Source organism: Octopus bimaculoides, chromosome 9 (assembly GCF_046866305.1).
Source record: "Octopus bimaculoides isolate indiv1 chromosome 9, ASM4686630v1, whole genome shotgun sequence".
Classification (NCBI taxonomy): Eukaryota; Metazoa; Mollusca; class Cephalopoda; order Octopoda; family Octopodidae; genus Octopus; species Octopus bimaculoides.
Window position 1 is genome coordinate 42,215,796 of NC_142936.1, and position 14,220 is coordinate 42,230,015.

The window sequence follows — 14,220 nt, forward strand, 5'->3', positions numbered from 1 at the left end:
CAGACCTGACCCCTGAAGAAAAATTGTCTTGAGGATCCATTTCTGATCATCTTCACTTTGCAGAGTGTCCTGTTTAGCGAAGGACTGAGGCCAGAAAGTACAGGGTGACACTCCCGGAAGTTATCCTGGTTTGTAACTGGTGTTCTGTAAACCAAGAAGCCCACTTACAACCACTCCTAGTTTGACTACTTAAAGACATTGAAACTGATAGTTTCTGGAAAGTCATGAATTGCAATTTTTTTTTTTTTTAAAAAGCAAAGAAAATCTTGGGCCATATGCTCTTTTCAGCCTCTGACATTTTCAAAGAGATTCAGGAGATTGGTTAATAAATCAGTAAATATTCTCTTGCCATCATTGTGCTAAGTCTGCCCTAATATAATAGCCTTCTGGTCTCCTCCAAAATACCTTATGTCTTTCATTTTGTATCTTGTTCAGTCAAGGTTCCAGACATGGTTCCTTTGGATTTCGTTGTTTTCAAACTCCCTCACTTCCCAAATTTTACCTCTGTTAACTAATAGAAATTTTAGGAATCTCATATTATATGATGAGAGAATGAACTGTATTTTGTAAGATTGTTGTCTCGGAAACCCTATTCAAAAGTATAGCTTACCTACAACTTAATGTTTGTTGTGCTGGGATTTACACTGTTTCCTGTTCTTTACTGTTCTGTCTGAAAGGGAGGTAGTGCTCAGGATGTGGAGCCAGGAATAATGGAAGAGGCATTATCTGGCAGTGAAACTAATGTAACCAGTTCCAGTACTCCTCTTCAGTCTGCTACAACACCATCCTCTTCTGGTAATGTATTCTTCTTTAATTGTTACAATTTTCTTGTTAAACTTTTGTCTTAAATCTCTGTCAAACATCACTCATGACAGATGGGTTGGTTGGTCTTTCTTCTCTTTAACTGTTTCTGACACCAACTTTTAATCCTTTAGCATTCAAATTACTATATTAGATGTAATGTGTATTTATTCACATTGTTTTGAAATAACCATGCATTATATCATAGCTTCGAGATTTTAATGTGATTGTTTAACTAAAGAATGACAATGTAGGATAGGTGTGAGAAGCCAGTTTGAACATGAAACAAGTAGAATATTTGGACTTGATATGGCCATATTAAATGTTAAAAAGTTAAACTGCTAGAATGTCTGTGTGCTTGATATTGGTGAGATGGAACTTCAATAGCAATTTTATGTGGAAAGAATTCATTTGGAGTCTTATGGCAGTTATGAGTCTACAGGCTCATTAGACCAGAACTTAACCTAATATCCATGGCATGTAAATAACAGAATATAATACTCACCCTTAAATGGGATACCAGTCTGTCACAAAGTCAGCTTGTAATTTTTGTTACATTGTGTAGTTCTGGCTGTTTTGTTTAGTATTTTATTAGTTTGCTGTGCCAAATTCAATTCTAGCTGCAATAGACCTGTATTCTCTCGAATATAAACTTATCTCCTTAAGGATATCCTTGAAATACTTATTGTCCCTTTGCATTCAGATTTAAACTGTACCTTTTCAACCTTGCAATATTAGTAAAATATTTAAGGTTTCTAACTATATGGTCTCAAGTTCTATCTTGCTGCATGGCACCTTGAGTGTTTTCTGTAGCAGGTAGCTGACCTGTGAGTGCCTTTAGTAAATGAAAACCATTAGGAAGCCTGTTGTGTGTGTGTGTGTGTGTGTGTGTGTGCATGCGTAAGTGTTTTATATACTGCATAAAAATGTTGATAAAAGCAGTGATATTATGTTGACATTTACTCTCAGCAAATTCTTTTGCTGTGCACTTTTCAAAACCAGTACAAAAGTCCTTTACTTGAAAAACAAGTAACAGTCAATGACGAGAAAGGCTTCTGGCTGTGAAACAATAAACAATGCCTTAATAATATGTATTTGTTCAATCTGTGTTGGTATGAGAAAATGGATGAATACTGGATTTAGTTTTATTGACTTGTGTGTGTGTGTGTGTGTGCATTTCCTGTTAGTGTGTGTTTTTTAAACTTTTAAACCATCTGGAAATACCTAGCTTTACTTTCCTCTAGTAACTTTTCTTTAATATTCTCTATCTTTCTTCATTTTATTCTCTTTAAATTTTACAGACAATCCTTTGGATTTTCTCCGAAACCAACTACAATTTCAACAAATGCGTCGTGTTATCCAAAGAAACCCTCATGTCTTACCTGCCATATTGCAACAGATAGGTACAACAAATCCTCCTCTTCTACAGGTGAGTGTACATACATCAGTCTTCCATCAACTAATGTATTTAGTCTGATCCTGAGTTCAAATTCCACCAAGGTTGACTTTGCCTTTTATCTTTTCAGTTTTTTTTTTTTTTCAAATATTTTTTTAATACTTCCTTAGTCTGGAGTAAAGAGCAGAACCTATGATCATTGCAGATCCTCTGAGAATGATGAGATTGATGCTGTTAATGTTCCATTTTAACTGATCAACACCTGCTGGCAAAAACATGAGTGAGGAGGAAATTTCTGAGAGCTAGTATTTTTGGAGAAGGATTGCACATAGTGGTTACTGTATGGAGCAGACTGGGTATACCAAGTGTGATAAGAGGTGGAGAGACAAGTTAGTCTAGTGTACCTAAAGGGAGGAGGTGCAAAACTAGTCATCTCTGAAAAACAATAGGAAAAACAGGAGACAACATTCCTGTGTCTGTAAGTGATGGTATGTCAATCAGTTAGGTGGCCCTATATGCATTAGTTGATTATTCATGATTAGTGTAGTGTTATATATTATTATATTAGTGTGTCTGTTCTATATTGTATATATATATATATATATATATATAAACTGTAATGCCTTCAATCATTGTAAAGTACAACCAAGTCATGTTTTTAGCTATATATCTTATTTATTCTTTGCCTTCTCTGCAAGAGTTAATCCAGGTGAATGCAGTTGGTTGTATCTTAGATGTGATTTGTCACTAATAACATCTCCACATCTTACCTCATTCTCAGTTCATTCTAGTCTAAGTCTTGCCATATCTCTGCTGCTCATATTTAGACCAAACTCAATATCTTATTTTTTTGATATTGTTTGGTCAGAGGTAAATGGGAAAAGCCAGTTGCCATGAATCAAGTGAAAGGAAGTTGTTCTGACATTAGGTACCTAATCCACATGCTTGGAATAGAATGTACTCTATTAAAAGCTTGCAATGGAAAGATGGTTGTGTTAAATCAACTGATGGGTTAGCTTTGCCACCCTACAATGGAAACAGTCTCTGCTGGTCATTGAAACTTGAAGATTCTATTTAGAGAGCATAAAAATGGGCTTTTTTTCTTTTTTTCTTTTTGTTAATGTCAAATATACAATATTTTCTGGCATACAAGTCAAATATTTTGAGATGAAAATTTAGGGCCAATAAAAGGTAGGTCGACCAAGAATTCTTTGGAGGATCAAAAATTTCATGTGAAATGCAACAGGATTTGGAAAAACAGTGACAAAGTTTGAATGTTTACACCATATATTACATCAACTTGTAAGCTGGAAAATATGGTATATTGATATCTGATGCTACTTATTGTTCTGTTCTGACTTTCCACAAGGCCAGTTTCATGAAAGCTTACTTTGGTTAACAGTTAAACTATGCTAATGAGACACTGAACAAGACAATGAAATGCATAGGGAATGTTATGTGCATGATGTTTAACCCATTTGATGCCACTATGCTAAAGCACCCCACTGCCACTCCATCCACTGGTTCTGTGATATAAATTTTTAGTTTTGAAGTGATCCAAATTAAGCCTTCCATCAAAATTTTATGTTAATTTGTTTCAGGCACCAACTTAATAAGGACAATTACTTCACTAATTTTTTTCGTTGATTTTCAAAATCAATTAAAACAAAAGAGTAAGCATGGCAAGAAATTTGCTTCTCAACCATGTGATTTCTGGTTCTATCTCAGTGTGTGTGTGGCACCTTAGGCAAGCATCTACTATAGTCCTGGGCCAACCAAAGCCTTGTCAGTGAATTTGGTGGACAGAAACTGAAAGAAACCGAAAGAAAGGCAGTGAGCTGGTAGAACCGTTAGCACGCCGGGCGAAATGCTTAGCGGTATTTCGTCTGCCGCTACGTTCTGAGTTCAAATTCTGCCAAGGTCGACTTTGCCTTTCATCCTTTCGGGGTCGATAAATTAAGTACCAGTTATGCACTGGGGTCGATGTAATCGACTTAATCCCTTTGTCTGTCCTTGTTTGTCCCCTCTATGTTTAGCCCCTTGTGGGCAATAAAGAAATAAGAAACTGAAAGAAACCGGTCATATACTTGTGTGTGTTTTGTATTACATGAAAGTCGTAAATGAGTGTCGTCATGCAAATGGTTTCTCTGTTTCCAGTCTTCCATGAAAACATGTCTAGTCAGACATGTCTGGAAACATGGTGAGGATTAGCAAATTGCATCCAGCCATAGAAAATTAGCCTCAGTAAAATTCCATCTGACGTATGCAGGTATGGAAAAGTGGTTGTTTAACTGACGATGATGATGAAATGCAGGTCACAAAAGGGTTAACCTCTAAACAGAAACCCAGACTTTCAGTGTTGTATTTATAGACTCTGCTGTGATTTGCTTTATTTTGTAATAACATTCAATAACTAGGCAAAATTCATAAGTATATTTGCTAGAGCTGAATGGCTAGTGGTAAAAGTGGAATTAGCATCTTGATATTGTTGATGATGGTGAAAGTGGTGTGAAGTGAATCAAGTTGTTGACTCATCAGCTGAAGATTGTACACTTACTGTCTTGTCGTTGACACTATTATGTCCTGTCTCTGATGATCTGTTTTAGTGCTAGCTGGAATACTGGACTGAAAAATTTGATTGGTTTGTCATCCTAAGATTGATTGATTTCACACAATATGGAAATTACACTGTGTAACACAATTTTGTCTTTGGGTAGTAAAGGTTATTTTCTATTTGCTTAACTCTACAAAGTATGAAAAAATGTCTAATATTTCCTTCAAACTTTGCTTTTGTTACATTTATTCAAACCTCAAAGAATCCCTTCCAACATGTGGTTATGATGCTCCCCCACTACTTCTGCTCATGATTAGAGATGCATATATTGTCAGCCGCTAAGCGATGTGATCAAGTGGTTATGGTCAAGCAGCTGACAAACAAATCAGGTATTGAGCAGAATAATTGTTATGATATTTCTGCTTCAGCAACTCAGCATGGAATTCATTTGAAATGTAAACACCAAAATAAAGTTTGAAGGGAATAGTAGTCATTTCCTTTGATTTCTAGATCGAGGCAAATAGGAAATAACATTTACTGGCCAAAGACAAAAAAAAAAAAAAGAAAAATTCTGTTTTACAGTGTTATGTAACTTTTGATGAGAAAGATGTTACAGATGAAATTCTGGAGATTTAGGAATATCCTTGATGGTTACAACAAGCAAGAAAATGCAGAATGTTATAATTTCTTTCGGGAAAACTATTGTAATTAATAGTTTTCTAATGAAAAGAGTGATTTTTTTGCTTTGCTTTTTAGTGTTTTTTTTTTTTTTTTTCGTTTCGTTATCTAAAATAATTGTTCTGTGTTTCAGTTAATCAGCCAAAATCAAGAGAGATTTGTCCAGATGATCAATGAACCTGTTGATGAAGGTGGGCAACCCGGCAATGTGCAGGCTAGCCAGGCTTCTGGCCAAGTTGCTACTGGTTTCGGGAGTAATGTGGGCAGTGGTGGAGGTACTGGTGTAGGTACTGGTGTCGGCAGTGGCGGAGGTGGTGGTGGTGGTGGCGGCGGCGGCGGCGGAGGTGGTGGTAGTAACACTGCTGGAGGCCAGGGTTTACAGATTGGCCCTGGAGCATTTATTCAAGTTACCCCTCAGGAAAAAGATGCAATTGAAAGTGTAAGTAGTAATATTTCTGTTATGTTGAAATGATTTACGAGAAGGAAAGCAATGATTTATTGGCTGTTTATCTCCTTGTAATGTTCCATCCATCTTTGTTCTCTATTCTTCGTTGTGTCATTAGGGTAAGGTCCTATCAGAAGCAACTGTTACTAGACTTTACAGCTGGATTCCCAAGCATGACCAAATATTATCCAGTCGTCTCCTTCTTGGTCCACCTCTAGGCCTCCTGAGAGTTGGTTTAGCTTGAAGAATCTGTCTTTTGATTCTTTCCTGTGACATCGTAATCACATGTCCATGGTACCAGGGATGTGATCTTTCAATCTAGAGAAGTAGCAGTTCAACTTGGAGAGACCTCCTTGATTATCTGAACTACATACCCCATCGAGTAACATTACTCTTGAGATCCTGCTGAGGAACTCTTTTTCAGCCTCTTGTATTTGTTTGTAATGTTATTTTAATTGCTTCTGGAGATAGCTGCCAAATTTCCTTTGGCTTGTTGGTGATTATTTTGAGAAAAGAAAAGTATATTCAACGGTATTGTTCGAAATAGACAAGCTGTGATGATCATGTGTTGAACTGCCTTTGATCATGGGTTTCTCTTATCAAAGCTAACTAAGGGCTTGACAACAGCAATATTAATTATATATATATTTCATTGGACTTATGTATTTTCTTTTGGTCCAGGTAGAGTTATAGTTCTAAGAGAGTGTTAGCATATCTAATTTATGGTACCACTAGTTAATGACTAGTATCTTGAAACCTGTTTTGGCTTTGTTGTTTGTCTGATCTCATCTGTGAAGAATTCACTAGCTATTTATTTCTAAGTAAATTAGAACTGTTTTAAGCAGATCTAATGGTCCTATCTAACATTGTAGAGAAGCAAAATGCTTGAGTGACTCTACCAATTCACTGTTTCACTGATGTGTAATTGTATATATTTACTTAATTGCTATATAAAAAAAAGGAAAACTCCAGACACAGATGTAGTTTGATAGGTGTTGGCATGGCTGTGTGATTAGAAATTTGATTCCTAACCACATAGTTTTGGGTTTCAGTCCCACTGTGTGGTGCCTTGAGCAAGTATCTTCCATGATAGTCCTGGGCTGACTAAAGCAGAGTGAATATATTTGGTAGATGAAAACTGAAAGAAGCTAGTCTTGTGTGTGTGTGTATGTTTGTCTCCTTGTCTTGACATTGTGTGAAGACTGAAATTGAATGTCGTGGAGGAAATGACAAAAGAATGCAACAAGTGTCAGGATGCTGAGCTTGAGAAATGATTGTCACTGTCATGCTACCAGTATCATTCATTTCTGATATACTGCAAAAGCATGTCTAACAACAGTGAAATATTACCCTTGCTTCGAAACAGATGATAGTTGGTGACATGAAGGGCATCCGGCCATAGAAAAACTGCCTCAGTAAAAACGATGATGATTAGACTTAAGTTGTTCAGGGAAGAATTTCTCTCAGATATCACTCTTTACATCAGTATACTGCCTTGTAAGATTATCTCCCTTTATTCCTCGGTTGCATATTACTCATATTTCATCAATATTACTGAAGATACAATGATGGCGTATCATAGGTTGTTCAACCAATTAGATGAATTTTGGCTGGATCTGCTTACATTTTTAATGATTTCAGAGAAGTCATTAACCTCACACCTTTATATTTTCCATCATTGAAATTGAGTGTGCAAATATATATATATCATCGTCGTCATTTAGCATCCGTTTTCCATGCTGACGTGGGTTTGACTGGAACTGGTAGGCTGTAGGGCTATACCAGACTCATCTGATTTTAGCTTGGTTTCTTCAGCTGAGTGTCTTTCCTAATGCCAATCACTCCAGGAGCATAGTGGGTGCCTTTTACGTGTCATAGCTGCTTTGTATATATGTAAGTCAGTTTAACATGTGAACTAGGGTTACAAAAGTGTGTTGAAAAAAATCATCTCACTCTTTTAAGTAGTTTGTAATATGATTACAAGGTCTGATCAAAAAGTATCAGGACTGTTGCTATGGTAACGGAGCCAAAGTATGCAGAGCGATGCTGCACAGATTGACACACTAGATGATAATGTTCTCGCTCACTTTCATTGTTTATAGCAATGCTTGGAAGTGAAGTGTGTAGAGTGTAGTCATCTCAAAAAGATTGGATTTTAACTGCTCAGGATTTTTGTGATTGTATCAAGGATGACAAATAAAAAGAAACTTTTTGCAAATGGTCATAACAGGTGATGTATCATGTATCGATGGCTCTGACCCCAAAGGCAAAAATTAAATCCCACTTGAAAACAAGATTTCTAGTTGTTCAGTAAATTCAAGAGAATTCAATGAGGCAGCTGCTTGCTATCCCAAAACAGGAGTTTCAGGAATGTTTCCTTCAATGGAAATGACGCTGGATAAAGTGTGTGGTTTTAGAAGGGGACTACTTTGAAGGAGATTAAATATGTGCTATAGCACCGGTCCCAATATTTTTTGATCAGACCTTGTATGTCTTAGCCATAAATAGCACCTGTGCTTTTGTGTCCCATATACACTAGCACTCGGTGAACCATACATTGACTTTTTTTTTTTAAGAGTTAAAAGCTCCCATTATACTGTTTTTCACACTTGCAGAGATGGCTAAGAATTTTGCTTTGTGACCCACATGGTTTTGGGTTCAATACCTTATGAGTGGATTTGGTAGATGGAAATTGTGGAAGCTCATTACATGTGTGGATGTGTGTGAGTGTATTTGTGTTTTACCTCACCACTTGACAACTGGTATGGGGTTGTTTTTGTTGCAGTGACTTAGCAGTTTGGCAAAGCAAGTGACCAACAGAATGTGCCAGACTTAAAATTTGTACTAGGATCAATTGTTTGACTAACTAGCATGTAAAAATAAATATGCATATACTTATATGAGTGGGTAGTATAAAATCTGAAGAAATTTGTTACATGTACCAATCTTGTGATGTTAGTTCTTTTCCAGTGTTGTTTTATTACATCATGTTTTTTTTTTTCTTTGGAACAGTTGAAAGCTTTAGGATTTCCTGAAGGAATGTGTATTCAAGCTTATTTTGCCTGTGAGAAGAACGAAGAGCTGGCTGCTAATTTTCTCTTGTCCCAAAATTTTGAGGAAGACGAGCAACAAAGTTGATCTAGATGTTGATAATGGACAATGACAATTGCTGCCCTCTTCACAGATTCCTACTGATGTATTCTGCTATGTATATCTATATAAATATGTATACATATATATCCTTCTCCTGATGCTGGGATGCCAATCCTGCATCAGTGCAGTTTGATAGGGGGAGGGGAGTGAGCAGCCTGTCTAATTACTGGCTGCCCGCTCGTCCTTTTTTATGGCATCTTTTGTCAACTATTCAAATTTCTAAAGCAGTTTCAAAGGAAATTAAATATGCAGTATATATATATATATATATATATATATATATGTATATACATATATATATATATATGTGTGTGTGTGTGTATATATATGTATGTATATATATATATATATATATATATATATATATAAATATATATATATATATATATATATATATATATATATATATATGTATATACATATATATGGAAGAAAAAAATGAATACAACAAAAAAGTCTGCAATTCAAGCCATGAAGAAGATAGGACAGATTGCAAAAAAGTGATAATCTTTTTAAAGATTTAGAAGAAATGATAAACTAAAGAATTTTAAAAATCTCTCTTTATTTCTCTTTCACTCTTCCTCTCTCTCACTCCTTTTCTGTTTGTTTTTTTTTTCCTTCCTCATTTTTTTTTCTCGTTCTCTCTCAGCCACCCCCAGTCTTTTTTGCCCACAAGTTAATGTTTCTTTTTTTTTTTTTTTTATGAAATAAAAAGGGGAAGAAAATAATAATTGTGATGAGGAATTAATGATATTTATAACGAAATAAATGATTTTGATGATAATATTTGCTGATGATAGTCTGGTTTGAAACAAACAGAACTCTTCAGAATTGGACCTAGCATTCTTAAAAAGATTGTCTAAATTCTGTATGACCTGCTATTGGAAGCTACAGTGCTCCACTTTTTTTTTTATTACATTTTGTTTTGTTTCTTGGGTGATTTGTTAATTAACTGTGTCTCCTCTTATTGTACAGTGTTGTCTTGATTAGTTTTTAGTGGTGAACAACTACAACGTAACTAATCATTTCAACAGTTCCTTTGAATTTTTTTTTTTTTTTTTTGTAATATTCAATATTTTGCATATTTTTTTTTGTTTTGCATTGTTAACCCATTCTGTTGTTTCAATGAAGTTTGCTGGTCATCACAAGTAGATACCTTGACACACACCTTCCTAAGCAAGCAGATTCTCTCTGTTGTTGCTGTTTTATATCTTCTATACTATTTTGTATTTTTTCTTAGTCATCTATGGACAGTACTGAGTTGGTGAAATACAGCTATGTCAATGGAGTTGTCACACTAGTCTTCAGTATGTATTGACATTTGGATCCTTTAAATTATTTACTTCTCCAATTTATTCCATGGATGCCTATAAAGATGAGAAGTTGGTCATTACAGTAGTGGACCCCATGCTATCAACTTGGATCAGTAATCAAAACTGTAGATCCAATAAAATGTCTTAAAAGTAGTTCATATATTGGTTTCCACTTTAGAAGTATTCCAAGTTGAATACAAATAAAGATGAAGTAACAATATGATAGCTAAAATTAAACAGTTGTATTTGGTAAAACAAAAGATTCTAAGCACACTTTGTTATCAGAATTAACATTGCAGTTACATCGTTAAAGAAAGGGACACAAGATCATGAGATAAATCACTTAGTAACCTCTTCACTTTTTCTATTAACCCTACCAACACCATTATTGTTATTATCATCATCATCATTATTATTATTATTATTATTAAGGCGGCAGGCTTAGCGGTATTTCACCTATCTTTATGTTCTGAGTTCAAATTCCGCCGAGGCTGACTTTGCCTTTCATCCTTTGGGGGTCGATAAATTAAGTACCAGTTGAGTACTGGGGTTGATGTAATCAACTAGCTTCCCTCCCCTCCCACATAATTTCAGGCCTTGTGCTTTTAATAGAAAGAATTATTATTATTATTATTCAAACAGTAAGCTGGCAGAATTGTTAGAACATCAGAAAAAAATGCTTTATCATTTAAAAAAATTTTTTTTTTTACAGTTCTTTATTCTGAGTTTAAATCCCTCTGTGGTCAACTTTGCTCTTCGTCTCTCAAGGGTTGATAGTACTGACTAATCCCTTCCTTCCCAAAATTGTTAGCTGTGTACCTTAGTCAGAAACAGTTATTATTATTATTAAGATGGCAAGCTGACAGGATTGTTAGCATATTCGGCAAAATGCTTAGTGTCATTTCTTCTGGCTTTTTATGTTCTAAGTTCAAATGCCACTGATGTACACTTTGCCTTTCAGTTTTTTTGACACTTAAGAATTTATTGAACACAGGTCAGTGTAATCAAATGGACCTCTCCTCAGAAATTGCTAGCCTTGTGCCAGAAATTTGAAACCATTCTTATCCATAGTAGTAGCAGTAGTACTTTTGGAAGCAGTGGTGCAGTGTAAAGGGCCTACCTGACTTTTGTTGTTTATTTGTCAGTGTCCCTCAACATTAGGGAGTCGGACGGGGTCGGGGAGATCAGCTTTCACGTTGTACTATAATCTGTTTCAGCTCTTGAATTAGCTCTTCTGTTAATCACTGACTTTCCTCGTTAGCCATTTTGGTGACTTGCTTACTATTTCAATACTCTATTCTCTCTTTTGGAGTTCAGAGCAAGTTTTCATCCTCTCTTTCTCTCTCTCTTTGATTATTAACATTACGTCAGTAATTGTTTTCCCTCTTTAACAAATGGCTAATTATCATTTTTTTTTTTAAATTTCATTAATTTGACTAATAGTTTTGTGCTTTTATTGTCTATTATTTTTTGTGTTGATTTTTTTTTTTTTACTTGTTTCTGTTGATTTTAGTCAGCTCTTTTTTTTTCTTAGCAAACTGAATAAACACATTTGATAGTTCATGTGTTTGTGCCCTGTATCTGTCTGTTCGTCTGTCTGTCTGTATGTTAGCGTTCTAAGCAACATGATGAAATGGGAAAGGGGTCTTGACTGTCACATGAATCTAAAACTATTTTGAAGATGTTTTTCAACTTTATTTTACATTATAAAACACAAAAATTTGTGATAATAATAATAATGATGATGGTGATGTTGAAAGTTGACTAGAAGAAAAAAGGCTTTTTTTTTTTACTGTCATATAAAGGAAACCATTTTGGCCTTTTGTATTGGTTGATACAAGAAATTTGTGTTATGAATGAATTTATGTGGATGGTCTTGAAGTGTGCTGGGTTGCTTAACCCATCTATGTGCTTATTTCTCAGATTAGATGTCTCAAACCAACAAACTTACTCTTTAGAGAATTAATTCCTTGCTGCTTTTATTCTTTACACATAGTTGCTCAGTTATTCAACTCTTTTGATGCTGACCTGCTTAATACAGGTGTTGGTTCTATAATACAAATTCCCTATTTGGAAGCCATCTAAATTAAAACCAGCTCTCAACATTTTATGCTAAATTGGTTTCCAATCACCAACTTCATAATGGCAGTTATTTTAATAAATAGATTATTTTCTAAATTAATTGAAACAAAAGCATTCAGATTCAGTGCAAATATGGTGACACATTTAATAGGTAATATATTTAAAATAGAAAAGAACCTTTAAACTTTTTTCTTTAACATTTGAAAACTGCAGCTTGGACTGTAAACATTGTCAGGGATATTGAAAAACACAACTCTCATTGTTCGAGTTGTTTTTCTTTTCTTCCTGTAGCAAAAAAAAAAAAAAAAAAAGAACAGGTCAATTTTTAGAAATTTTGCTTTTTATTAGCTTCTTTAATCCTTTAGCATTCACATTATTCTATAATATGTATTTATTCACATTGTTTGAATTAAGGATTCATTATCTCTTAGCTTTAAGATTTCAATGATGTGACTGTTTATTTTTAGAATGACGTAAGTTAGATGTGAGAAGCTGGATCTGGTCAGTTTGATAATAATAGAGGTAGAATATAACTTATTAAGCTGGCATTTGGATCATAGATTAACATGAAGTTTTAATGGAGGGTTTAAGAATAGTCTCAGGCAGGTTATCAAAATGGTTGAACCAAATTTTCTAATGAGTAATTTTGTGTTATAAACATTAAAAATTTTAAACTGTGAGGAATTTAAATCTTGCTGGAATGAACCTTTACATTGTGTTCATCTCCATGTGTCTTTATTATGACCACCACTATTGAAACTTGCTGTGACTCCATTATTTGCCTTGGTTATCTAGTAAGTACAATCTCTACATCACAGTTAAGTGTGTTTGTGTTTTTTACTTAGATGGGAAGTTGAAGCAGGATTCTACACTCAGATGTTGTTTCTGTCACCAACCCTTATTTTGTGGTGAGATGCACACATAGTTAGTTGTATAGTTGAGAAGCTTGCTTCCTAGCTCTGTAGTTTCAGGTTACTACTGCACAACACCTTAGGTAAGTATTTTGTATAGGTGCAGATGTTGTTTTGCACTTGATCCAACTGCATAACACCTTAGGCACGTGTCTTCTGCTATAGCTCCAGGCTAACAGAAGTCTTGTGAGTGGCTAGAGACTGAAAAATATGTTGTATACATACATTTATATATAATATGTATATATGTGTTTGAATGTACTCTTGTCTTGACGTCACATGATGGTTTTGATCAAGCATCACAGTCATACAAGCAATGTTCATTTCCAGTCCTCTGTAAAAAGAAAAAAAAAATACTTGGTTATGGGGAGATAATACTTTGGAAACAAGACGGTCAGAAATTCTGCCTCAGTGAATTGTATCTGACCTATGCAAGCATGAAAATTGGGCATTAAAAAAATGGTGAATGATGGAAGAAAAAAAAAATTTGATGATCTTTGAAAGTACAGAGGGACTAGTCAGAATGTGCACAGACTGTGATGTCACTGTCATCAAACACATGTCTGGGTTTCCTACAGTTTCTGTCTACCAAATTCAGTCAGAATGTTTTGGTTGGCTCAAGGCTTGAGTAGAAGACTTGCCAAAGGTGCCATGCAATGGAACTGAACTCCAACTCACATAGCTGCAAGGTGAACCCTACAACTATGCCTAAAATGATGTTACTTATTTATAAAAGCACATTTTCCCCACTGATTTATGTGTATTCTATAGCTTACTTCCAACACCAGCTGCTGACTGGATATGGCTATAAATAGTGGAACCACTAAATAAGCAAGACAAAATTACTGTTTTCATGAAACTCAATAGGTAAGATAATCAATCTTCTA

General features: G+C 34.9%; 1 protein-coding gene across 1 annotated transcript in view; it reads left to right on the plus strand.

Annotated features, from left to right (window-relative positions):
* LOC106872556 (lysine-specific demethylase RAD23B) overlaps positions 1–11,901 on the plus strand; it is an 85,382-nt gene extending 73,481 nt beyond the window's left edge. Inside the window, exons 6-9 of the mRNA XM_089357456.1 lie at positions 678–795; positions 2,103–2,230; positions 5,563–5,868; positions 8,887–11,901. Of these exons, the coding sequence (XP_089213582.1) occupies positions 678–795; positions 2,103–2,230; positions 5,563–5,868; positions 8,887–9,012 (678 nt within the window). The 3' untranslated portion in view covers positions 9,013–11,901. The remainder of the gene's footprint in view (positions 1–677; positions 796–2,102; positions 2,231–5,562; positions 5,869–8,886) is intronic.
* The last annotated feature ends 2,319 nt before the right edge of the window (positions 11,902–14,220 follow it).